This window comes from Porcisia hertigi, chromosome 36, assembly GCF_017918235.1.
Source record: "Porcisia hertigi strain C119 chromosome 36, whole genome shotgun sequence".
In the NCBI taxonomy this organism is placed as follows: domain Eukaryota; phylum Euglenozoa; class Kinetoplastea; order Trypanosomatida; family Trypanosomatidae; genus Porcisia; species Porcisia hertigi.
In genome coordinates, this window is record NC_090595.1 from 1,889,160 (window position 1) to 1,915,089 (window position 25,930).

The window sequence follows — 25,930 nt, forward strand, 5'->3', positions numbered from 1 at the left end:
TGTCCAGCTGCCATGTTGCTTGTCCTCAACCCACGGGGATGTCTTTCCGTACCGTTGCTGAGATGTGCCTGGGTATGTTAGTGTGCGTTGATGGACGAGCAGGCTGCATTTCCTGTGCCCTTCCCCCCCCCCCTTACGGTAGACGGCACGGTTTATCGTGGAATACACAAACCCACACTCTGTCCCTTGAATGCGTTGACGACGACAAAAAAAAAGAGGCGTTCCGTTTCCCTTTTTGATTTGGCGTACTGCGCATTGGCTCACCTCAAATTTCTCTACCATTCTACTGCTGCGTTTCTTCTTTGTCATATGCCCACACGTTTTTTTTTTTCGTCGCCGCCTCGGACTTCGCTCCCCTCTTCCTTTCTCTCCCCAAAGCGTCACGCACTGCCTTTACTGCGTGTGCACAAATCCACACTGTAAAGGAAAGGGGGGGGGGGGAGTACTCGGAAAGGAAAAACCTGCTGTTTCACTTGAAGTGCCTCCCTGTATATTATTTTTTTTTGTGTGTATCGGACGAAAGCAGGAAAGCGATCGTGTATCCCTATCCCTCCTTTTTCGAGGGCGTTTCCACCTTTTTCCTCGCTTTGCGTTATTTTCTATCTGCTCTTCTCTCTTGTTTCCCTGTTCTCTTTCGCTGTCCTGCCTCGCTGTGCTGGTACCACTCCGTACTCCATTCCTGGCTACGGTAACCCCCATCCCTGTCTTTTCCTGCCCCCTTTCACTAGATCAAGCTGTTACTTTTTTTTTCCACTCGTTTTCATGGTTGAGGTGCTCTCAGACGTGTTGGCGCATTGCAGCTCTCTTGACGCGCTCTCTTCACTCACTCATACGCAGTACAGGAGTACCGAAGGGTTATCACCTTGGCATAGGTTGTGGAGCAGCTGAGTCGTTATCTTACGCCATCGTGCACTAGTTTTCCTCTCTCTTCCCCCTTGGGAGGGGCACACACATTTGTTTGCTCTAGTCTGTGTACGTCTTGGTGCACGTCACTGTGTTGCTTTACTACGTTTTGCGAGGTCATCCATTCGTCTCTCTCTCGATTGTTCGGCCGCAAGGTTTAGCCCCACTCTGGCCGATCCCTTTTCCCTTTTGACCCGACCTCTTGCACTCCCCGCTCAATCTGTGCGAAGCATGGAGGTTCCGGCGACCCGGCCTGAGGTGACGACCACCGGCATCTACGGCGAGGAGCTGAATGCCGTCCGCCAGAGCCTGCAACACAGCGATTTATGCTGGTTTGGCGACCTCACTAGTCGCACCCAAGTGCTCATAGTCGGCACGGCTGCCTGCGCAGCATCTCGCAAGCTGTCCGTGGCACGCATGCGTGCACTTCCGTGCGTCTCTATCAAGTGGGTGACAGACGGCGGCTGCGCAATGGAATCCACAGACCGCTTCGACATCGCTCACTGGGTAACGGGAAAGGAGGTTTGCACCACAGGTCTGCATCATCTTGAGCGAGAGCGTGTACAGGCCGTGTGCTGCGCACGGCACGCCACCTATAACGCTCTCCTAACCCGACACTGCGGTTTGCTGGTTGCGTCGGCAGCAGCGCTCGCCTTCACTTCACAGTCGGCGTCGTATCCAGCGACTTTAAACGACAAGGTGCGGTTCGCACGGAGGCACAGCGTTCCGATCATTACCACGGAGGAGTTTATGCTGCGCTACGCCACTGATCGGCTCCCCCATCACCACCTCCCGGTAGAAGATGCCGTGTCAGGGCAAGTAGTAAGCGACGCGTCTACGCTTAAGACCTCCAGTGGGCTTCGCAAAACCAGTAGCAGCAACATCGAGACAGGTGTCACCAGCGAGATGCAATCCAAGGTGGGGAGCAGCTCAACTGTCGCCACTGCTGGTTACCGCGCTATTTCAAATCCTAACGAGGTGCTGGTCTGCAGCTCGATACGTCCATCAGCTCTACCGGGGCGGTCCACCACTCCCACTCCCAGAGCCAGCTTAGCCAGTTGCGGGCACATTATCTCTGGCACTCAAGGCCTTCGTAGTACAGAAGAAGCGTGGTGCGGTCGTGACAGCATTATGCCCAACAGCGTTCAGCCGTCTCTTTCCTCGTCACAGCTAATGCCTACTTCATCGAATAGCGTGTACGCCTCCCTCCAAGGGCTGTCGCACCGCACACTTGCCGATGAGTTTTCCGACGTTGTGGCCTACTGTAGCCCCCCGCACCGGCTCACAAGGCAGCAGCGCGACATGCTGATTGGTATGGGAGTCACACTCTCCCCTCACCTTACACCGTCTACGACACACGTCGTCGTCCTCAGCGAAGTCGTAGAGGAGTGTCTCTATCCGCGTCCTGGACTGCAAGTGGTGTCGTGGCAGTGGGTGTCGAGCTCTCAACTGGAGCAGCGCCGATTATCGTGCCTTGGCTTCCGTGTCGAGTGCGTCTTCCGTCCTGTGGTTACCTTCACCGGTCTCCCACCAGCCGAACGACACGCGCTGGTCTCAGCACTGCAACGGTCTGGACTTCCCGCGGAGGTACAAGAAGCTCTTGTGCTTTGCGGCGGCAGTGGTGAGCGATCTGGCAGTACTTCCAGACGCTCAGCAGCCCCTGTTAGAAACCCTTACCTCCCGTGCAAGACGACGCATCTTGTGGTGCCTCGTAGTCAACTTCTCTCTTCACCCAAAGTAGCGATGCTCGCCCAGCATCACTATCAGCACGCTTCGCCCCCACAACCGCACTCTTCCGCGCCGTTGCCTTCGACACCAGCCTGCCGCCTCGTCGGTGTGGACTGGGTCTATCGATCCATCCAGCAGATGCAGTGGCTCGATGCGGATCTTTTCACGTTGCCGATACCGACTCCCGAGGCATTCGCTCTCGCCGCAACAGCTCATTCAAAATATGCACGCGCACCGCCGCCACACAACCGCCAAGCTGCCCAGGAAAGCTTATCAGTGGGGCCGTGCACCCCTCGACGTTCCTCGGCGTCAGCGATGGCGACAAGCCTTTCTGCGCAGGCTCCCTTGCCACAACCTTCCTCTTCTCTTTCTCAGTGCTCTCTCCTGCAAAACGCGACGAGATGCGACTTGAACAGGGGCTTAGAAAGGCCGGCGGTGGCTGACGGAGCTGTGGAGGAAGGGGACGAGGAGGAGGTAGAGGCAGCTTCATCTCAAACGCGGAATACCAACGTCGGGCACACCACCGAAAGTGCCTCGACATCCTCGCCACTCCACTGCACGAGGGACGACGACGACGACGAGGAGGCCGGCGGCGAGTCCCCGTTGGCGTCAGATGCGGTGCGCTCTGGACTCCCAGCGATTCACAGCACCCCTCGTCAGTCCTCCTCTGCACCGTCCCAGATGTCGATTTCGGCATCGTTGGCGACAGGCAAGCAGGATGAAGTCGTAACTTACGCAAATACTGATCTCGCTGCGGCATTGCACCACCACGCAGACCCGCCACTGTCTTCGACGTATCTCGCTACTCAGTTCTCGCCAAGCTTCGAGAACCTTCTCGGGGAGCTGGAGGCTGGTCCACCAGGGACGCTTTTCGGGGCGTTCCCAGCGAATGTTCCGCTTCGCCCACACCTTCCGGTTCGCAACACAGCGAGTGCACCTGCTCTCTCCACTCTCGCTGGCAGCGAAAAAGGGGAGCGTGATCGACGAGCTGGGTCGGACGCGGCGACTCCTCCGCTCGCCAACGCCGATGTGTGCGTCGAGCGGCGGGCGCTTCTCTGTCGCCCCTCCGCGCAGCCGCATATGGTCAGACAGCAGCCGCAACTGATGTCCCGCTCCATGTCCGATGAATCGCAGGTCATCTTTTACCAGATGGGCTTTGACGAGGCTGACGGTATTGCAGGGGCCCCGCCAGCAGCTTCGCATGACAACCCACAAGCAGAGTCTGAAGTTGGAGTTAGTCTGACGATAGCTGATGCCGCCGTGCCGTCTGTCTCTGGCGCCACTGGGGCAGCCGCCGATGCATACCCTCCCTCCACCTCGACCTCCGCGGTGTTTCTGATAACCAAGGATGTGCTGAAGGGCGGCTTTGACTGGGACTCTTTTGCGAATTGCTTTCCGCACGCTAAACGCACAACGAAGCCCGAGGAATGCACACACTTTATCACTGCAACGTTGTCCAAAACGGAGCAGTTCCTGTGCTGCCTTGCTGCAGGGCGCTGGGTTCTGACTGCTTCGTATGTCACGGCGTGTATGCAGGCGAGATATCTTGTTAGCGAGGAGCCATTCGAGTGGAATGCCGAAATGGCCGCAGCGCTGGGCTGCCGCTCCTCCGTAGCGTTGCTCGCGCGTGGCTGTCGAGTCCAGCGTGAAGCGCCTCAACTGCCGTTTTCGTCATGGCGGGTGCGTGTGTGCTGCATCAACTCTGCCCGCGCCGAGAGCTTCCTACGAGTGCTTCGCAACGGCGGATGTAAATCTCTGGAGGCTGCCACTGCCGCGGAGGTGATGGCGGCGTCAAACGAGCGGGGCAGCGCGTCGCCATTCTCAACTGAACTTGTACTCGCAGATGATACTGTCTTCACTGAAGGCGAGTTGGAGGAGCTCGCCTCGCGCCCCGCTTCCGTCGGTTGCCCTGTAATGCGGCTGGAGTACTTGGTTCAGTTTCTGTGCGCAGCAGATACGCCGCTGTCTGAGATGAACTTGTTGCACTGTGTGCGGTCACGAAAGCGCAGCCGGACGAGAACTGCAGTGACCGAGTAGAGGCTGGCCTCAGGGAGCCACACACACACACACAGACAGAAACGCGGACGAACAAAAAGGAAAAACATGAATGCGGCGAGAATCTCATCATTTTTTACCTTTTTTGACTTGCAACTGCTGCATTGCGGTTTTTTTTTTGTGCGTGTGTGTTTGTGCGTGTGCGGGATTTGAGCCGATTCTCTCTTACGCATTTTTCTCTTCGCTTAGATTCACACACAGCGTCTGGGGTGCACTTTCCGATAATGCACATACTGTAGTCGGGCCCCCTTTTTCCGAATTAAAGGTCATGATTTATGATCGCCGTTGGCCTGGTGGTAGATCAGCAGGGGTGTGGTCCGTTTTCTTTTTTTGTGGCTTCATTTCACGTAAAGGGAGCATAAGCAGTCACGTCCTTGCCTTGGTGAGCATGCGTCGAGATATTCCCCGATGCCACGCCACTCTAGGCGTGCCCATTCTCTATGCGGTTTCAAGACAGATTTCTTTATCCCCCATTCGTAACCTTTCCGTACTTTGTTCCTACTCCCCCTTTTCTGTGCATGCGTGTACTGCGTTCTCATGTATCTGTTTCTCATGGCTTCTCTCTATCCGAGGGGGCGCACGGGGAACGTGCACATTAGGCGCAAAGGGGAGGTCTCAACATCAGCTCAAACACGAAAGGCATATACCGAGAAGGTCTCGAGCACACACACACACACACACACGCGCACACAAATATTTGCAGGCTGGGAGGAGAAACACTGGTCAACTCACAGTGGAACACTTTGGGGGGCGATACGGGGAAAAAGTGGTCCTCGACAGAGTGCACCAGCAGCCAAGCCGCCGCCACCGCCGCCGCAGGAGCAGGCACTATGGAGTCTCTTGACGCGCAGCACGATCACGAGCAGCAGCGGGAGACGCAGCGTAAGCTGGGACTCCCCACCAACTACCGCTTCGAGATTGACAAGTGCATTAGGCGCATCAAGGAAAAGGATGCCCACCGTGTTGCCTTGCAGTTTCCCGAAGGGCTGCTCATGTTTGCAGCCCCCATCGCTGACATTCTCGAGGAGGCCACTGGTGCGGAGATGGTAGTCCTTGGTGACGTAACATACGGAGCGTGCTGCGTCGATGACTTCTCGGCCGCCGCACTCGGCTGCGACTTTTTCATTCACTACGGACACAGCTGTCTCATTTCCATCAAAGACTGTATTGTGTCAAACATGATGTACGTGTTTGTCGAGATCGACATCGATGTGCAGCACTTCATTGACACTGTCAAAGCTCTCGTGCCTGCGGATGCGCACGTTGCGTGCATCGGTACCGTCCAGTTTATCTCATCCATGCGCGCGGGACTGCGCGTGCTCCAAGCAGAGCACTTCATTCACCCTGTCGTCATTCCACAAAACAGGCCGCTGTCGAACGGTGAGATCCTCGGCTGCACGAGCCCCAAGGTGAACCCGGCCGAGGTGGACTTGGTGCTGTACATTGGTGATGGGCGTTTTCACGTGGAGTCGTTCCTCATTGCACACCCAGGCCTTAGTGCGCTTCAGTACGATCCGTACAAGAAAACGCTGTCACGCGAAACCTACGCCACGGCCGAGATGCGCACCCTTCGCCATGAGGCGGTGGAGAAAGCAAAGGTGGCGCAGAGCTTTGCGATTGTGATGGGGACGCTAGGTCGCCAGGGTCACCCTCGTGTCGTTGATCGCATCATTGCGCTAGCGCATAGTCAGGGAAAGCGGGTGACGCTGCTGCTTATGTCAGAGATTTTTCCGCACAAGATGGCATTGCTCGAAGACGTGGATTGCTACATCCAGGTTGCGTGTCCGCGACTCTCTATCGACTGGGGCTACGCCTTCGACCGCCCGCTGTTGTCCCCGTACGAGGCCGAAGTAGCCTTAGGCAACGCTCAGTGGGGGGAGGAATACCCGATGGACCACTACTCCCGTGCCGGCGGCAAGTGGGCTGTCTACACCGACAAGTCTCTGTAGACCAGAAAGTTCAAGGTGCTGATATGAGTCTAATTGCCCCCCCCCTCCCAACACACACAAAGCTACTGCTTCCCTACACCACATTCCCCCCTCCCCCGCCCTTCCCACGTTCACCCCCCCCCCTGTCTGCATATGCGCACGTGCTATAACAATAGGACTTCGCAACCCGGCCAAGGGGGACAACAGCAGTATTCAAGTTTTACAGCGGCCCAGCACATTTTTTTTTGGAGCAGGAATCTGTCAGCTTCTGCGACGGTCACAGCACAACAGTTCATTTCGGGTGGCAGTCGTTTCCTGTGAGCAACTGTGTGGCTTTTTTTCTCCTACTCTGTTATGGGCTTGTCTTTTGGCGTCCCTTTCGCAGTGAGGGTGTGAATGGGTCTCTCTCTATTCGCGTGCGCCACTTTGCATAAGCCCACGCTTGAAAGTGAAGGTGTGCGTGTGTGTGTTGGAGGAGGGGGGGGGTAAAGATCGGCCAGAAGTAAAAGGAGAGAACTGATGACGTGTAACAATATCTTGCAAACTTGGCAAATGGAGAACTGAAGGACATGGGGCAGAGATGACAAATACCACTCGGCGATCCTTTGCCTCGCACGTAATTTTTTTTTTTCCGCTCCTTCCAAATTTGCTGGATCGTGCCCAGCGCGCAAAGATGTTAGGTGGATGACAAACAGCAAAAGGGTCTTTTCCTGTTGTAGCAGCCCCTCTAGGGGGTGAAGATAGATTCGGACATGTATGGCATTGCGTCTATGTTACCTCTGAGGAGCAGTGGTCGGGATGGACGTCTGGGTGCCTCCTCTGTTTTCGTCTCACAGTACGTCCATGTGTCTCATGGGATAAAAGGACCTCTTTGCATCGAAACGTCCACTGGTGATGTCTTTTCCCCCGCTGCATAACTTCAAATGCGAGACTAAATCCGTGCACCGCACGCCATAATCTCGAATCCTCCACCCCTCGCTCCATCCCACTACACTCTTCTCTCCACATCCACTACCGCTCAAACCCACATAATGCTTCATTCCCACATCACTCTCCCATAACCAACGACTCCCGAGCGCGCGTTCGCTTTCTTCTCCCTGCGGCATTCCTACATACCTTTACATGCGATACGCGACATCACTCGTACGGTGATCTCGGGAACAGCACACATAAACGCCCGTGGCTACGTAACAATACATATTTCTCCCACCCCGCATCTCCCCCCCTTCCCCACCTTGTACAGTATCTTTTTGTATTCCTTAGTCACCGCTCCCCGCCGCCGCTTTTTCCCAAGCCATACCTGTTTTTTCCCTCTTCCCTACTGCTCACCTCAGAACCCGTCTTCCCCCTTTTGTACATACTCACCCCCCTTTTTTTTCGTTTACCATCTCTCTCCCACCCCGCATCTCCCCCCCTTCCTTATTCACAACGATGACGCCTGAGGAAACGACCGGGCTGGAGGCTGCACGCAAGCAGAAGATCCACAACTTGAAGCTGAAGACGGCGTGCCTGGAGAATGAGGAGCTTGTTCAGGAGCTGCACATCTCCGACTGGTCGGAGACGCAGCGGCAGAAGCTGCGCGGCGCGCACGAGAAGGCCGAGGAGCTGCTTGCGTCCGTGGAGGTTGGGACGAAGTGGAACCTGATGGAGGCGTACGACCTTGCAAAGCTGATGCGCGTCTGCGGGCTGGAGATGAGCCAGCGCGAGCTGTACCGCCCGGAGGACAAACCGCAGTTGATGGACATCATCGGCGTGAAGAGGCTGCTGCAGGACCTGCGACAGAACCGGAACAAGACTCGCATTGTAAGCTTCACGCAGCTCATCGACAACAGCATCGCGAAGATGGAGAAGGTGGAAGAGGAGCTGCGGCGGTCTCAGCTGGACGCGACGCAGCTCGCGCAGGTGCCGTCTCGGACGCTAAAGATGGTGGAGGACATCATGAACGCAACGCAGATCCAGAGCGCTCTTGCATCGACGGACGACCAAATGAAGACGCAGCTAGCGCAGCTTGAGAAGACCAACGAAATCCAGAACGTTGCAATGCACGACGGCGAGATGCAGGTTGCGGAGGAGCAGATGTGGACGAAGGCGCAGCTGCAGGAGCGACTGATCGAGCTGCTGAAGGAGAAATTCAGGCTGATCGGAGAGTGCGAGGAGGAGAACGCACAGTTCCAGGAGATCTACGATGTGCAGAAGCAGGCGAACCAGGAGACGAGCCAGATGAAGGACGCGAAGCGGCGGCTGAAGCAGCGGTGCGAGACAGACCTGAAGCACATCAAGGATGCGATCCAGAAGGCAGACCTTGAGGACGCGGAGGCGGCGAAGCGGTACTCTGCAAACAAGGAGCGAGCCGAGCGGACGATCAAGGAGAACGAGGGTGCGCAGGAGGATGCGTGGAACAAGATCCAGGACCTTGAGCGGCAGCTGCAGCGGCTTGGGACGGACCGATTCGACGAGGTGAGGCGACGGATCGAGGAGGTGGACCGCGAGGAGAAGCGGCGCGTGGAGAATGCGCAGTTCCTCGAGATCGCTGCGCAGCACAAGAAGCTGCTAGAGCTGACGGTCTACAACTGCGATGTTGCGATTCAGTGCACTGGACTTGTGGAGGAGATGATCTCGGAGGGATGCGCGGGCGTGAAGGCGCGGTACGACAAGACGAACCAGGAGCTTGCCGCGCTGCGGCTGGAGCTCCACAAGGAGCACTTGGAGTACTTCCGCATGCTGTACCTGACGCTGGGGTCTCTGATCTACAAGAAGGAGAAGCGACTGGAGGAGATCGACCGGAACATCCGCCTTGCGCACATCCAGCTGGAGTTCTGCGTGGAGACCTTCGACCCGAACGCGAAGAAGCACGCGGACATGAAGAAGGAGCTGTACAAGCTGCGCCAGGGTGTGGAGGAGGAGCTTGCGATGTTGAAGGAGAAGCAGGCTGCCGCGCTGGACGACTTCAAGGAGTCCGAGGAGGCACTGGACGCTGCGGGCATCGAGTTCAACCACCCAGTGGACGAAAACAACGAGGAGGTGTTGACGCGGCGCAGCAAGATGGTGGAGTACAAGTCGCACCTGTCGAAACAGGAGGAGGTGAAGATCGCGGCAGAGCGCGAGGAGATCAAGCGCGCACGCCTGCTGCGCTCCGGCGGCGAGGATGCTGCGGCGCAGATCACGAACGGTTCTATGCACGCCGACAACGTGCCGAACGCGCAGATAAGGTATTGAAGGGACCGTGCAGTAGTCAGGGAGCTCGCATAGTAGTCGCTGCCATGGCGACGGCTTATTCTTTCCGCTTCTCTTCTTCTTGCTTGAGTGGCGCACTGTTGCCTTTGTCTGTCGTTATCGGCACCTCCTTACTCCTTACTCCTCCCCATCTGCCGTCGCATTAGTGCTCCATTTTCTCTCTCCTTTTCCTTGTGCATTGTAGCTATGTTCACCCCTCCCTTTTCCACCACCATCGGGGAGCTGCCCCGTTACGAAAGTGCGCGCCGGCGCTATTGACACACATTCATGGCAGCTGCGCTACGGTCTCAGCGCTCCTGTGCATCTTCGTCTGTTAGCTGTGCTCCTCGCGGTCTTCTCTGTGCCGTATTATTTTATGGTGCTTTTTTTCTTTAAAAAAATCCATATTTGCTTCGAGATCCCGTGTTCAGCTATCCCCATCTCTGTCGCTTTCCCCTTCATTGTCCTGTCGTTTGTTTCCGCCCTTTTCCTCCTGCTGCGCCTTCTCTGCTGGCGTTTGTCTTCGCTTTACGCCCCATTTCCCCTTTCCGAAGACTGCTGTCTCCCTCATGCTCCCTCGAACAATTATCCGCCCCTCTTCTGTTTTTTTTCCGCTCGTGTGTGCGTGGCCCCCCTCCCATTTCATTTCCGCTCCTCGCCTACTGTCGCCAATAGGCGGGTGGGAGAGAGGAAAAAGGCGCGAGAGGAGTGCAGATAGTGGAAGCGGGAGAGGGAAGGGGCAACAGAATTGCCACCTTCCCTTCTCCGACGCATATACGAGAAATAAACACACGATCAATAGTCTTAGGTGGGGCACGCGCGGTTAAAGCGTGGGGGAAAAGGGGTGGTGCATGCAAGGCTGCACTCAGCACAGACGCACGTGCCTGGAATTCTCCTTGCTTCCAATTATTTTCGTGTGCTACTATTTTTTCCCCCTATTTTGGTTCACTTTCCGGCGTTCTTGATGTAGCCGTTCCTCGACATGTACAGTGATATTCTTCCTTACCACACATCTACACAAAGTGATAACGGTGCACCACCAACCAGGCACGAAGAAGCGAGTGTTGTGCCTTTCACGAGCTCTGTCTCGTTCCCCTGCAGGTGTCCGTTGCGAGTGCGTGCACGTGACTCCCTTCGCTTGGGTGACCAACGGACACATTGCAAGCCTACCTAATGTGACGTTGGCTGTGTGTCCTGTCTGGAAAGAAGGTAGTGGTGTGGTGGTAGTGCCGCTTAGAGTGGTGGTGGCGACTCATGTTGAGTTCTCGCTTCGAGGAGTCGCGCTGTGTGCCCGGAGGCAACTGCACGCGTGTCTTTGCGACATCCTTGAGTTGCTCAGCTTGTGCCATCCTTATAACAACACGTGCCTGAACATAAGCGCGATGGGCACTGTCTTTCATACTCTAGCCGGCTGCGACACGTGTTCTCGCCCACCTCCACCAGCGCGCACCTCATTCTGAGCTTGCTACGCTCTCCTGCATGGCGCGCAACGCCCCCGAGTACCATGATGGCTTCTCTGGGGCCACAGCGCTTGTCTTCGCTTGCTATCTCCTCTCCTCTGCTACCTTGCACACCTTCACTCTTTGTTCTTCTTGATTGTGCTTTCTCTTTTCACATCCGCGTGTATGCGCGTGTGTGTGTGTGTGACTCTATTGTCCTCCTCTGCGTAACGTTCTCTCTCATACCGTTTGTCCATCCCCGCATATTGTTCTCGGGGCGGGATGCGTCTTGTGTTGGGTCTTCGGCTCTCTATCGCCTCTCGGATTTGCACATTTGCTACCTGAAAGTCTCGTCTCTTCGTTCCCGCTCGAACCCCTCTCCCTTTTGTACATACTCACCATTCTTTTTTTCGTTTACCATCTCTCTCCCACCCCGCATCTCCCCCTTCCCCACCTTGTACAGTATCTTTTTGTATTCCTTAGTCACCGCTCCCCGCCGCCGCTTTTTCCCAAGCCATACCTGTTTTTTCCCTCTTCCCTACTGCTCACCTCAGAACCCGTCTTCCCCCTTTTGTACATACTCACCCCCTTTTTTTTCGTTTACCATCTCTCTCCCACCCCGCATCTCCCCCCCTTCCTTATTCACAACGATGACGCCTGAGGAAACGACCGGGCTGGAGGCTGCACGCAAGCAGAAGATCCACAACTTGAAGCTGAAGACGGCGTGCCTGGAGAATGAGGAGCTTGTTCAGGAGCTGCACATCTCCGACTGGTCGGAGACGCAGCGGCAGAAGCTGCGCGGCGCGCACGAGAAGGCCGAGGAGCTGCTTGCGTCCGTGGAGGTTGGGACGAAGTGGAACCTGATGGAGGCGTACGACCTTGCAAAGCTGATGCGCGTCTGCGGGCTGGAGATGAGCCAGCGCGAGCTGTACCGCCCGGAGGACAAACCGCAGTTGATGGACATCATCGGCGTGAAGAGGCTGCTGCAGGACCTGCGACAGAACCGGAACAAGACTCGCATTGTAAGCTTCACGCAGCTCATCGACAACAGCATCGCGAAGATGGAGAAGGTGGAAGAGGAGCTGCGGCGGTCTCAGCTGGACGCGACGCAGCTCGCGCAGGTGCCGTCTCGGACGCTAAAGATGGTGGAGGACATCATGAACGCAACGCAGATCCAGAGCGCTCTTGCATCGACGGACGACCAAATGAAGACGCAGCTAGCGCAGCTTGAGAAGACCAACGAAATCCAGAACGTTGCAATGCACGACGGCGAGATGCAGGTTGCGGAGGAGCAGATGTGGACGAAGGCGCAGCTGCAGGAGCGACTGATCGAGCTGCTGAAGGAGAAATTCAGGCTGATCGGAGAGTGCGAGGAGGAGAACGCACAGTTCCAGGAGATCTACGATGTGCAGAAGCAGGCGAACCAGGAGACGAGCCAGATGAAGGACGCGAAGCGGCGGCTGAAGCAGCGGTGCGAGACAGACCTGAAGCACATCAAGGATGCGATCCAGAAGGCAGACCTTGAGGACGCGGAGGCGGCGAAGCGGTACTCTGCAAACAAGGAGCGAGCCGAGCGGACGATCAAGGAGAACGAGGGTGCGCAGGAGGATGCGTGGAACAAGATCCAGGACCTTGAGCGGCAGCTGCAGCGGCTTGGGACGGACCGATTCGACGAGGTGAGGCGACGGATCGAGGAGGTGGACCGCGAGGAGAAGCGGCGCGTGGAGAATGCGCAGTTCCTCGAGATCGCTGCGCAGCACAAGAAGCTGCTAGAGCTGACGGTCTACAACTGCGATGTTGCGATTCAGTGCACTGGACTTGTGGAGGAGATGATCTCGGAGGGATGCGCGGGCGTGAAGGCGCGGTACGACAAGACGAACCAGGAGCTTGCCGCGCTGCGGCTGGAGCTCCACAAGGAGCACTTGGAGTACTTCCGCATGCTGTACCTGACGCTGGGGTCTCTGATCTACAAGAAGGAGAAGCGACTGGAGGAGATCGACCGGAACATCCGCCTTGCGCACATCCAGCTGGAGTTCTGCGTGGAGACCTTCGACCCGAACGCGAAGAAGCACGCGGACATGAAGAAGGAGCTGTACAAGCTGCGCCAGGGTGTGGAGGAGGAGCTTGCGATGTTGAAGGAGAAGCAGGCTGCCGCGCTGGACGACTTCAAGGAGTCCGAGGAGGCACTGGACGCTGCGGGCATCGAGTTCAACCACCCAGTGGACGAAAACAACGAGGAGGTGTTGACGCGGCGCAGCAAGATGGTGGAGTACAAGTCGCACCTGTCGAAACAGGAGGAGGTGAAGATCGCGGCAGAGCGCGAGGAGATCAAGCGCGCACGCCTGCTGCGCTCCGGCGGCGAGGATGCTGCGGCGCAGATCACGAACGGTTCTATGCACGCCGACAACGTGCCGAACGCGCAGATAAGGTATTGAAGGGACCGTGCAGTAGTCAGGGAGCTCGCATAGTAGTCGCTGCCATGGCGACGGCTTATTCTTTCCGCTTCTCTTCTTCTTGCTTGAGTGGCGCACTGTTGCCTTTGTCTGTCGTTATCGGCACCTCCTTACTCCTTACTCCTCCCCATCTGCCGTCGCATTAGTGCTCCATTTTCTCTCTCCTTTTCCTTGTGCATTGTAGCTATGTTCACCCCCTCCCTTTTCCACCACCATCGGGGAGCTGCCCCGTTACGAAAGTGCGCGCCGGCGCTATTGACACACATTCATGGCAGCTGCGCTACGGTCTCAGCGCTCCTGTGCATCTTCGTCTGTTAGCTGTGCTCCTCGCGGTCTTCTCTGTGCCGTATTATTTTATGGTGCTTTTTTCTTTAAAAAATCCATATTTGCTTCGAGATCCCGTGTTCAGCTATCCCCATCTCTGTCGCTTTCCCCTTCATTGTCCTGTCGTTTGTTTCCGCCCTTTTCCTCCTGCTGCGCCTTCTCTGCTGGCGTTTGTCTTCGCTTTACGCCCCATTTCCCCTTTCCGAAGACTGCTGTCTCCCTCATGCTCCCTCGAACAATTATCCGCCCCTCTTCTGTTTTTTTTCCGCTCGTGTGTGCGTGGCCCCCCTCCCATTTCATTTCCGCTCCTCGCCTACTGTCGCCAATAGGCGGGTGGGAGAGAGGAAAAAGGCGCGAGAGGAGTGCAGATAGTGGAAGCGGGAGAGGGAAGGGGCAACAGAATTGCCACCTTCCCTTCTCCGACGCATATACGAGAAATAAACACACGATCAATAGTCTTAGGTGGGGTACGCGCGGTTAAAGCGTGGGGGAAAAGGGGTGGTGCATGCAAGGCTGCACTCAGCACAGACGCACGTGCCTGGAATTCTCCTTGCTTCCAATTATTTTCGTGTGCTACTATTTTTTCCCCCTATTTTGGTTCACTTTCCGGCGTTCTTGATGTAGCCGTTCCTCGACATGTACAGTGATATTCTTCCTTACCACACATCTACACAAAGTGATAACGGTGCACCACCAACCAGGCACGAAGAAGCGAGTGTTGTGCCTTTCACGAGCTCTGTCTCGTTCCCCCTGCAGGTGTCCGTTGCGAGTGCGTGCACGTGACTCCCTTCGCTTGGGTGACCAACGGACACATTGCAAGCCTACCTAATGTGACGTTGGCTGTGTGTCCTGTCTGGAAAGAAGGTAGTGGTGTGGTGGTAGTGCCGCTTAGAGTGGTGGTGGCGACTCATGTTGAGTTCTCGCTTCGAGGAGTCGCGCTGTGTGCCCGGAGGCAACTGCACGCGTGTCTTTGCGACATCCTTGAGTTGCTCAGCTTGTGCCATCCTTATAACAACACGTGCCTGAACATAAGCGCGATGGGCACTGTCTTTCATACTCTAGCCGGCTGCGACACGTGTTCTCGCCCACCTCCACCAGCGCGCACCTCATTCTGAGCTTGCTACGCTCTCCTGCATGGCGCGCAACGCCCCCGAGTACCATGATGGCTTCTCTGGGGCCACAGCGCTTGTCTTCGCTTGCTATCTCCTCTCCTCTGCTACCTTGCACACCTTCACTCTTTGTTCTTCTTGATTGTGCTTTCTCTTTTCACATCCGCGTGTATGCGCGTGTGTGTGTGTGTGACTCTATTGTCCTCCTCTGCGTAACGTTCTCTCTCATACCGTTTGTCCATCCCCGCATATTGTTCTCGGGGCGGGATGCGTCTTGTGTTGGGTCTTCGGCTCTCTATCGCCTCTCGGATTTGCACATTTGCTACCTGAAAGTCTCGTCTCTTCGTTCCCGCTCGAACCCCCTCTCCCTTTTGTACATACTCACCATTCTTTTTTTTCGTTTACCATCTCTCTCCCACCCCGCATCTCCCCCCCTTCCCCACCTTGTACAGTATCTTTTTGTATTCCTTAGTCACCGCTCCCCGCCGCCGCTTTTTCCCAAGCCATACCTGTTTTTTCCCTCTTCCCTACTGCTCACCTCAGAACCCGTCTTCCCCCTTTTGTACATACTCACCCCCTTTTTTTTCGTTTACCATCTCTCTCCCACCCCGCATCTCCCCCCCTTCCTTATTCACAACGATGACGCCTGAGGAAACGACCGGGCTGGAGGCTGCACGCAAGCAGAAGATCCACAACTTGAAGCTGAAGACGGCGTGCCTGGAGAATGAGGAGCTTGTTCAGGAGCTGCACATCTCCGACTGGTCGGAGACGCAGCGGCAGAAGCTGCGCGGCGCGCACGAGAAGGCCGAGGAGCTGCTTGCGTCCGTGGAGGTTGGGACGAAGTGGAACCTGATGGAGGCGTACGACCTTGCAAAGCTGATGCGCGTCTGCGGGCTGGAGATGAGCCAGCGCGAGCTGTACCGCCCGGAGGACAAACCGCAGTTGATGGACATCATCGGCGTGAAGAGGCTGCTGCAGGACCTGCGACAGAACCGGAACAAGACTCGCATTGTAAGCTTCACGCAGCTCATCGACAACAGCATCGCGAAGATGGAGAAGGTGGAAGAGGAGCTGCGGCGGTCTCAGCTGGACGCGACGCAGCTCGCGCAGGTGCCGTCTCGGACGCTAAAGATGGTGGAGGACATCATGAACGCAACGCAGATCCAGAGCGCTCTTGCATCGACGGACGACCAAATGAAGACGCAGCTAGCGCAGCTTGAGAAGACCAACGAAATCCAGAACGTTGCAATGCACGACGGCGAGATGCAGGTTGCGGAGGAGCAGATGTGGACGAAGGCGCAGCTGCAGGAGCGACTGATCGAGCTGCTGAAGGAGAAATTCAGGCTGATCGGAGAGTGCGAGGAGGAGAACGCACAGTTCCAGGAGATCTACGATGTGCAGAAGCAGGCGAACCAGGAGACGAGCCAGATGAAGGACGCGAAGCGGCGGCTGAAGCAGCGGTGCGAGACAGACCTGAAGCACATCAAGGATGCGATCCAGAAGGCAGACCTTGAGGACGCGGAGGCGGCGAAGCGGTACTCTGCAAACAAGGAGCGAGCCGAGCGGACGATCAAGGAGAACGAGGGTGCGCAGGAGGATGCGTGGAACAAGATCCAGGACCTTGAGCGGCAGCTGCAGCGGCTTGGGACGGACCGATTCGACGAGGTGAGGCGACGGATCGAGGAGGTGGACCGCGAGGAGAAGCGGCGCGTGGAGAATGCGCAGTTCCTCGAGATCGCTGCGCAGCACAAGAAGCTGCTAGAGCTGACGGTCTACAACTGCGATGTTGCGATTCAGTGCACTGGACTTGTGGAGGAGATGATCTCGGAGGGATGCGCGGGCGTGAAGGCGCGGTACGACAAGACGAACCAGGAGCTTGCCGCGCTGCGGCTGGAGGTCCACAAGGAGCACTTGGAGTACTTCCGCATGCTGTACCTGACGCTGGGGTCTCTGATCTACAAGAAGGAGAAGCGACTGGAGGAGATCGACCGGAACATCCGCCTTGCGCACATCCAGCTGGAGTTCTGCGTGGAGACCTTCGACCCGAACGCGAAGAAGCACGCGGACATGAAGAAGGAGCTGTACAAGCTGCGCCAGGGTGTGGAGGAGGAGCTTGCGATGTTGAAGGAGAAGCAGGCTGCCGCGCTGGACGACTTCAAGGAGTCCGAGGAGGCACTGGACGCTGCGGGCATCGAGTTCAACCACCCAGTGGACGAAAACAACGAGGAGGTGTTGACGCGGCGCAGCAAGATGGTGGAGTACAAGTCGCACCTGTCGAAACAGGAGGAGGTGAAGATCGCGGCAGAGCGCGAGGAGATCAAGCGCGCACGCCTGCTGCGCTCCGGCGGCGAGGATGCTGCGGCGCAGATCACGAACGGTTCTATGCACGCCGACAACGTGCCGAACGCGCAGATAAGGTATTGAAGGGACCGTGCAGTAGTCAGGGAGCTCGCATAGTAGTCGCTGCCATGGCGACGGCTTATTCTTTCCGCTTCTCTTCTTCTTGCTTGAGTGGCGCACTGTTGCCTTTGTCTGTCGTTATCGGCACCTCCTTACTCCTTACTCCTCCCCATCTGCCGTCGCATTAGTGCTCCATTTTCTCTCTCCTTTTCCTTGTGCATTGTAGCTATGTTCACCCCCTCCCTTTTCCACCACCATCGGGGAGCTGCCCCGTTACGAAAGTGCGCGCCGGCGCTATTGACACACATTCATGGCAGCTGCGCTACGGTCTCAGCGCTCCTGTGCATCTTCGTCTGTTAGCTGTGCTCCTCGCGGTCTTCTCTGTGCCGTATTATTTTATGGTGCTTTTTTTCTTTAAAAAAATCCATATTTGCTTCGAGATCCCGTGTTCAGCTATCCCCATCTCTGTCGCTTTCCCCTTCATTGTCCTGTCGTTTGTTTCCGCCCTTTTCCTCCTGCTGCGCCTTCTCTGCTGGCGTTTGTCTTCGCTTTACGCCCCATTTCCCCTTTCCGAAGACTGCTGTCTCCCTCATGCTCCCTCGAACAATTATCCGCCCCTCTTCTGTTTTTTTTCCGCTCGTGTGTGCGTGGCCCCCCTCCCATTTCATTTCCGCTCCTCGCCTACTGTCGCCAATAGGCGGGTGGGAGAGAGGAAAAAGGCGCGAGAGGAGTGCAGATAGTGGAAGCGGGAGAGGGAAGGGGCAACAGAATTGCCACCTTCCCTTCTCCGACGCATATACGAGAAATAAACACACGATCAATAGTCTTAGGTGGGGCACGCGCGGTTAAAGCGTGGGGGAAAAGGGGTGGTGCATGCAAGGCTGCACTCAGCACAGACGCACGTGCCTGGAATCCTCCTTGCTTCCAATTATTTTTGTGTGCTACTATTTTTTCCCCCTATTTTGGTTCACTTTCCGGCGTTCTTGATGTAGCCGTTCCTCGACATGTACAGTGATATTCTTCCTTACCACACATCTACACAAAGTGATAACGGTGCACCACCAACCAGGCACGAAGAAGCGAGTGTTGTGCCTTTCACGAGCTCTGTCTCGTTCCCCCTGCAGGTGTCCGTTGCGAGTGCGTGCACGTGACTCCCTTCGCTTGGGTGACCAACGGACACATTGCAAGCCTACCTAATGTGACGTTGGCTGTGTGTCCTGTCTGGAAAGAAGGTAGTGGTGTGGTGGTAGTGCCGCTTAGAGTGGTGGTGGCGACTCATGTTGAGTTCTCGCTTCGAGGAGTCGCGCTGTGTGCCCGGAGGCAACTGCACGCGTGTCTTTGCGACATCCTTGAGTTGCTCAGCTTGTGCCATCCTTATAACAACACGTGCCTGAACATAAGCGCGATGGGCACTGTCTTTCATACTCTAGCCGGCTGCGACACGTGTTCTCGCCCACCTCCACCAGCGCGCACCTCATTCTGAGCTTGCTACGCTCTCCTGCATGGCGCGCAACGCCCCCGACTACCATGACGGCTTCTCTGGGGCCACAGCGCTTGTCTTCGCTTGCTATCTCCTCTCCTCTGCTACCTTGCACACCTTCACTCTTTGTTCTTCTTGATTGTGCTTTCTCTTTTCACATCCGCGTGTATGCGTGTGTGTGTGTGTGACTCTATTGTCCTCCTCTGCGTAACGTTCTCTCTCATACCGTTTGTCCATCCCCGCATATTGTTCTCGGGGCGGGATGCGTCTTGTGTTGGGTCTTCGGCTCTCTATCGCCTCTCGGATTTGCACATTTGCTACCTGAAAGTCTCGTCTCTTCGTTCCCGCTCGAACCCCCTCTCCCTTTTGTACATACTCACCATTCTTTTTTTTTCGTTTACCATCTCTCTCCCACCCCGCATCTCCCCCCCTTCCCCATCTTATTCACAACGATGACGCCTGAGGAAACGACCGGGCTGGAGGCTGCACGCAAGCAGAAGATCCACAACTTGAAGCTGAAGACGGCGTGCCTGGAGAATGAGGAGCTTGTTCAGGAGCTGCACATCTCCGACTGGTCGGAGACGCAGCGGCAGAAGCTGCGCGGCGCGCACGAGAAGGCCGAGGAGCTGCTTGCGTCCGTGGAGGTTGGGACGAAGTGGAACCTGATGGAGGCGTACGACCTTGCAAAGCTGATGCGCGTCTGCGGGCTGGAGATGAGCCAGCGCGAGCTGTACCGCCCGGAGGACAAACCGCAGTTGATGGACATCATCGGCGTGAAGAAGCTGCTGCAGGACCTGCGACAGAACAGGAACAAGACTCGCATTGTAAGCTTCACGCAGCTCATCGACAACAGCATCGCGAAGATGGAGAAGGTGGAAGAGGAGCTGCGGCGGTCTCAGCTGGACGCGACGCAGCTCGCGCAGGTGCCGTCTCGGACGCTAAAGATGGTGGAGGACATCATGAACGCAACGCAGATCCAGAGCGCTCTTGCATCGACGGACGACCAAATGAAGACGCAGCTAGCGCAGCTTGAGAAGACCAACGAAATCCAGAACGTTGCAATGCACGACGGCGAGATGCAGGTTGCGGAGGAGCAGATGTGGACGAAGGTGCAGCTGCAGGAGCGACTGATCGAGCTGCTGAAGCAGAAGTTCGGGCTGATTGCGGGCTGTGAGGAGGAGAACGCACAGTTCCAGGAGATCTACGATGTGCAGAAGCAGGCGAACCAGGAGACGAGCCAGATGAAGGACGCGAAGCGGCGGCTGAAGCAGCGGTGCGAGACAGACCTGAAGCACATCAAGGATGCGATCCAGAAGGCAGACCTTGAGGACGCGGAGGCGGCGAAGCGGTACTCTGCAAACAAGGAGCGATCCGAGCGGACGATCAAGGAGAACGAGGATGCGCAGGAGGATGCGTGGAACAAGATCCAGGACCTTGAGCGGCAGCTGCAGCGGCTTGGGACGGACCGATTCGACGAGGTGAGGCGACGGATCGAGGAGGTGGACCGCGAGGAGAAGCGGCGCGTGGAGAATGCGCAGTTCCTCGAGATCGCTGCGCAGCACAAGAAGCTGCTAGAGCTGACGGTCTACAACTGCGATGTTGCGATTCAGTGCACTGGACTTGTGGAGGAGATGATCTCGGAGGGATGCGCGGGCGTGAAGGCGCGGTACGACAAGACGAACCAGGAGCTTGCCGCGCTGCGGCTGGAGGTCCACAAGGAGCACTTGGAGTACTTCCGCATGCTGTACCTGACGCTGGGGTCTCTGATCTACAAGAAGGAGAAGCGACTGGAGGAGATCGACCGGAACATCCGCCTTGCGCACATCCAGCTGGAGTTCTGCGTGGAGACCTTCGACCCGAACGCGAAGAAGCACGCGGACATGAAGAAGGAGCTGTACAAGCTGCGCCAGGGTGTGGAGGAGGAGCTTGCGATGTTGAAGGAGAAGCAGGCTGCCGCGCTGGACGACTTCAAGGAGTCCGAGGAGGCACTGGACGCTGCGGGCATCGAGTTCAACCACCCAGTGGACGAAAACAACGAGGAGGTGTTGACGCGGCGCAGCAAGATGGTGGAGTACAAGTCGCACCTGTCGAAACAGGAGGAGGTGAAGATCGCGGCAGAGCGCGAGGAGATCAAGCGCGCACGCCTGCTGCGCTCCGGCGGCGAGGATGCTGCGGCGCAGATCACGAACGGTTCTGTGCACGCCGACGATGCGTCAAAGACGCTCTAGCAACGGTATCCTGTTACGTTCTGTTCTAAAGAGTATTTACACACATTTGTGGCGTTGATGTAAGGGATGCTTTAAAGAAGTTGAACTGCCGAGCTCGGTAGTCCTTTTTCTGTTATCTGATGTCGATTAGTTTTTTTTTTCTTTGGGCCTCTCCGGTTTGTTTCTGAGACATCTGCATTGGTGATTTTCCCTTTTTTCCTGTCTCCCTGTTGTCTATATGTGTGTGGGCTGTGTTTCTGCTCGCGTGTTTTTGTGTATTGGCTTTGGCGTCACTGTTTTTTCTCGCTGTATCTCATATGGAGTTGATCGTAGGGATTTTTTACCATGTTTTTACCACCCAGCTTTGAGGGACTCCTGTTCGGGTAACTCCGGGGCTGAGTTCTCGCTCATTCTCTAAAGGGATGGCGCGAAGTGCGCTTTCATTGTCCTCCTCTCCTCCCTTCTTTTACCCGCTCTGTTTTCCCCACACTGGCTCGGTGGTGAGGTGTGTGTGTGTGTGTGGGGGGGGTGGGGGGGGTAGAGGCAGGGAGAAGGGCAACAACGTTTGTGCGTCATTTGGAGGTGCGGGTTTGTAGATGCATTTGTGATTCTCTTTGCAACAATTCTTTCAAACCCCTTTTTTGCTCGAAACGTTGGTTCGCATGTGTGATTATGAAAGTAGTTCTACTTTTGTTTCCTTTTTAGTTTTCTCCCCTTCATCCTCCGCCTCTGTCAACTTGCGTGGTCTTTCGGCGCTGGGGGATGCCCCCGTGGATATCCAGACCGCTTCTGGTGAGTGGTGCGGGGGTGCGCGGAGAGGTGGCACAGGTTATCTCGAAAGTGTTTCAGCGCTCAGCCGTGATCACCCCATACAATTGAGTATAACCGATTGCTATATACACATGCCCCCTTCCCCCAAACTTACACACTCCACTGTTTTTGCCATTATCACCACTCGCGAATAAACAGGCGCACCACATTATGTTCGTAGTGTCGCATACATCTCTCTCTCCGAAAGCATTTGTAAAGGTTTTGCTGGTGTTAAGGGGCATCTCCCACGGAGGTGACGTTGCTGGAGTTGACGGTGGGGGAGGGGGTGGCAGAAAGGAAGAGATGTACAACAGTCAGTTTTTTTATTTCCTCGTCTTCGTCTCCGTAGTTTCGTTTTCATTCCTGTTTTTGGATCCGTTTTTTTTTCCCCCTTGATTTCCCTTAGTGTTTCACGGGGATCGTGTGTGTCCGCGCTTTCATCCCATTTTTTCCCCCCTGTCTCGCAGCACCGACTAGACCCTACGTAGGCTTCTCAGCTTCTTATTCACGCGGTACATTTTTTTTTCACATCTCGGTCGGTTTTCATACGGAGAGTGCGGCTGAGTCGGATGGGTGGGTCTGAAGGGGGTGTTCTCGTCGGCACGCCTGTTTTCAAATCTGTGCTAAAGTCAGATGCGCGTCTTTTTTCTACAATCGTATACATATATATGTACGTATATGAGCTTATATCTCTTGACATATGCGCACATACAAGCAAGTGTTTGTCGGAAACCACAGGTGAAGCATGCGTGGGTGTGCGCGGGCGGATGTGCTGTGCCCACCATTCTTTTTCTGTATATCCGTTCCTTGTAATTTTATTTTTCCTGTTTACTCCTACCATTTCATTTCGATGTACTCAGGCCGACCAGAAATCAAACATGCAAGACAACTTTCTAAAGAGCGAGACGACCCCGTCGAACCGGGGGGGGGAGAGGGAGGCGGGCTACGCACTCTCCGCTGGGTGCTCTCCGCCTTGGTATGGGAGGAGACCTCCAAGGGGGAGAGCGGGGGATTAACCGCTCTTGCCGCATTTCGTTCCCTGTTGAGGTGTTGGGATAGCGTCAGATAGTCGGCAGTTACCCGAGAACAGAAAAGCAACGATCCGATGCGCTTTTCCCCTTCGTGCCTCACAGACATCAGTACAGCTGCAAGCGGGCATATTAAAGTCTAGGAGAAAAAGAAATCGACCCCTCTCAGCTGAGAAAGCCCAAAACTGCTGGCGTTGCGGTCTTTCTCGTCATCTTCCAAGCACGACCTCTCACCACGTTCGTCCATGTTGTGTGTGACACTCTCTCTCTTTTGTTTTCATGTAGTGTAATTTTCCCTTCTTAATTCGTCTGCCTCCTCCCCTCCTCCCCCCTTCACCCTCTCGACATCTTACCAAACGTTTCGCTTCCTTTGTGTGTTTTCCCTCACCACCACAACTCTTTATTCTTTCATTCGCACCGAATATTCTCTGGATTGCGCTTTTTTTGGTACCCTGCGCACCTCACTCAGTCATCTTCGTCCGACCGGTCCCACTTCTCTTACCCCCTTCCAACCCAAACACCGCAACCATGGCTACTCCCCGCAGCGCCAAGAAGGCCTCCCGCAAGAGCGGCAGCAAGTCCAAGAAGGCTGGTCTGGTCTTCCCGGTCGGCCGCGTCGGCTCGATCATGCGCAACGGCCAGTACGCTCGCCGCATTGGTGCTGCTGGTGCCGTGTACATGACTGCCGTGCTGGAGTACCTGACAGCGGAGCTGCTGGAGCTTTCCGTGAAGTTCGCCGCGCAGAGCAAGAAGAAGGTGCGCCGCCTGAACCCGCGCGTTGTGATGCTGGCCGTGCGCCACGACGACGACATCGGCTCGCTGCTGAAGAACGTGACGGTGTCACGTGGCGGTGTTGTGCCGAGCTTCAAAAAGGCTATCGACGGGAAGAAGAGCGGAAAGAAGAGCAAGGCTACACCAAGGGCTTAGGTTTCATCCCTGACAGTGTGCACACGCCGCCGCACGTCGGCTCTGCTTTGCGGGTGCTCTCGTGTGCGTGTTGTCCACCGAGGCAGGTGCTGAGGCGTATTACGTTTCCATAGATAAATTCCATTTTTTCTCTCTTTTTTTTTCTTGGTCATCTTAGATGGCCCCTCGATTCTCTCTCTTCTTGTGTTTTTTTTTCTCTCTCCCGGGGGGGAGTTACGAGTCCGGGTAGGCTCGAACCAGAACTTGCTTCTCTACAATGAACTGGAACTCTATTGCTTGACTGGGACAGACTCTCTCCCAAGCGTGTTCGTCTGCGTCTCCACGCGCTCAGGCTCACATCCGGTGAGTGATGCGTCACTCTGCTGACGGGCGCTGCTGCGTCACTGCGGATTGAGACGGTCGACCTCTTCTCGCCGCCTGGGATGGGTGTTCCACTGTTCCGCACTCCCCTCTGTTCACTTCTCTCTCCTGTTTCTCCTTGGGTCGGCATCCACCACTGCCGCCGTGCTGCGGATCGCTGCCTCCTCTCACACCTCATCAAGTCACCATACAGCACCTTCCCGCATCCCACACATCCCTACACCTCCCACCTTCCACCCCCACCCCCATTCATTCAACCATGGCTACTCCCCGCAGCGCCAAGAAGGCCTCCCGCAAGAGCGGCAGCAAGTCCAAGAAGGCCGGTCTGGTCTTCCCGGTCGGCCGCGTCGGCTCGATCATGCGCAACGGCCAGTACGCTCGCCGCATCGGTGCTGCTGGTGCCGTGTACATGACTGCCGTGCTGGAGTACCTGACAGCGGAGCTGCTGGAGCTTTCCGTGAAGTTCGCCGCGCAGAGCAAGAAGAAGGTGCGCCGCCTGAACCCGCGCGTTGTGATGCTGGCCGTGCGCCACGACGACGACATCGGCTCGCTGCTGAAGAACGTGACGGTGTCACGTGGCGGTGTTGTGCCGAGCTTCAAAAAGGCTATCGACGGGAAGAAGAGCGGAAAGAAGAGCAAGGCTACTCCACGAGCGTAGGCTACACTCACTCCCGTCCTCTCTTGCAGCGGAACGTGGGGGTCGTAGCGTGTGAAAAGGAGATGGGGTCGGGCGTGTGTGCTTGTGCGCTTTGTGACCCGCTCATTGCGCACCCCCTTTTTTTGGCCTCTTTCGACACACTCATACACACGTGTGTACGATCGTCTTCCACCACCATAGATACATTTTAGTTTACCTCATATGTTGCTTTTTGTTCCCCCATTTCCTATTTTTCCTCTGCCGGCTCTAGGGTAGACGCCCGGCGTGAAAGAATGAAAACGAGCATGAAAAAGTAAAAAAAAAATCATCTCCGGCTGCGGTTTACATTGAAGCGAGGGGGGGGGGTAGAGTAGGTGCACCGCGAAAAGGGGTTCTAAAGCACGAGATGTCGGGGGATCGAGAATCATCCTTGGGACCGTTTCCACTCTCTGTTTTGATTCGATTGTCCTGTGCGCGCACGTGTTGATGTGCATGTGAGTTCGCGTAGAACGGAGGATTCCCTGACGAGATGCATAATGTGCTCTACGGGTCAGCGTGCTTCTTGGCGGGTACTCAACGTTTGTGAGTAAAGGGTTTCTTTGTGCTCAGATACGAGATTATCTTCCAAACTTGTATCGTTTTTTTTTCGTCACCATTTCTTTCTCGCTGCGGCTTCCACTTCCTTTCTTTCACCCCTGCTTTGCTTTTGTGAGCTTAATGTTCGCGCAGACGCCGTGTCCATATGCACATTGTGCAGCACCGCAGTGGTTGTCCTCACTGTGTGAGATCGTTTTTCTCCGATCTACCCATCTCCTGCCTGTTTTTTCTTCCACAGATTGTTTTGGGTAGTAGACCCCCTTTCATCATAAGCATCGCACGGGTGAAGGAGATTCCTTCCGCACCTCCTCGCTGTTTCGCGTGTTACTCTC

At 55.9% G+C, this 25,930-nt stretch overlaps 3 protein-coding genes across 3 annotated transcripts; all 3 read left to right on the forward strand.

Annotated features, from left to right (window-relative positions):
• Positions 1 to 1,134: 1,134 nt before the first annotated feature.
• JKF63_00495 (uncharacterized protein) lies at positions 1,135 to 4,668 on the forward strand (the record flags this gene model as incomplete). Its single annotated transcript, XM_067896546.1, has 1 exon — positions 1,135 to 4,668. One exon carries the CDS (start codon positions 1,135 to 1,137, stop codon positions 4,666 to 4,668), a length of 3,534 nt encoding a protein of 1,177 aa, XP_067752703.1.
• An 848-nt stretch (positions 4,669 to 5,516) lies between these two features.
• Positions 5,517 to 6,635, forward strand: JKF63_00496 (uncharacterized protein; the record flags this gene model as incomplete). Its single annotated transcript, XM_067896547.1, has 1 exon — positions 5,517 to 6,635. The coding sequence occupies one exon, from the start codon at positions 5,517 to 5,519 to the stop codon at positions 6,633 to 6,635; it is 1,119 nt and encodes a 372-aa protein (XP_067752704.1).
• Positions 6,636 to 11,916: 5,281 nt separating this feature from the next.
• On the forward strand, positions 11,917 to 17,740 carry JKF63_00497 (uncharacterized protein; the record flags this gene model as incomplete). The annotated part of the gene is made up of 2 exons (XM_067896548.1): positions 11,917 to 13,694; positions 17,032 to 17,740. The coding sequence occupies 2 exons, from the start codon at positions 11,917 to 11,919 to the stop codon at positions 17,738 to 17,740; spliced, it is 2,487 nt and encodes an 828-aa protein (XP_067752705.1).
• Between the last annotated feature and the right edge of the window lie 8,190 nt (positions 17,741 to 25,930).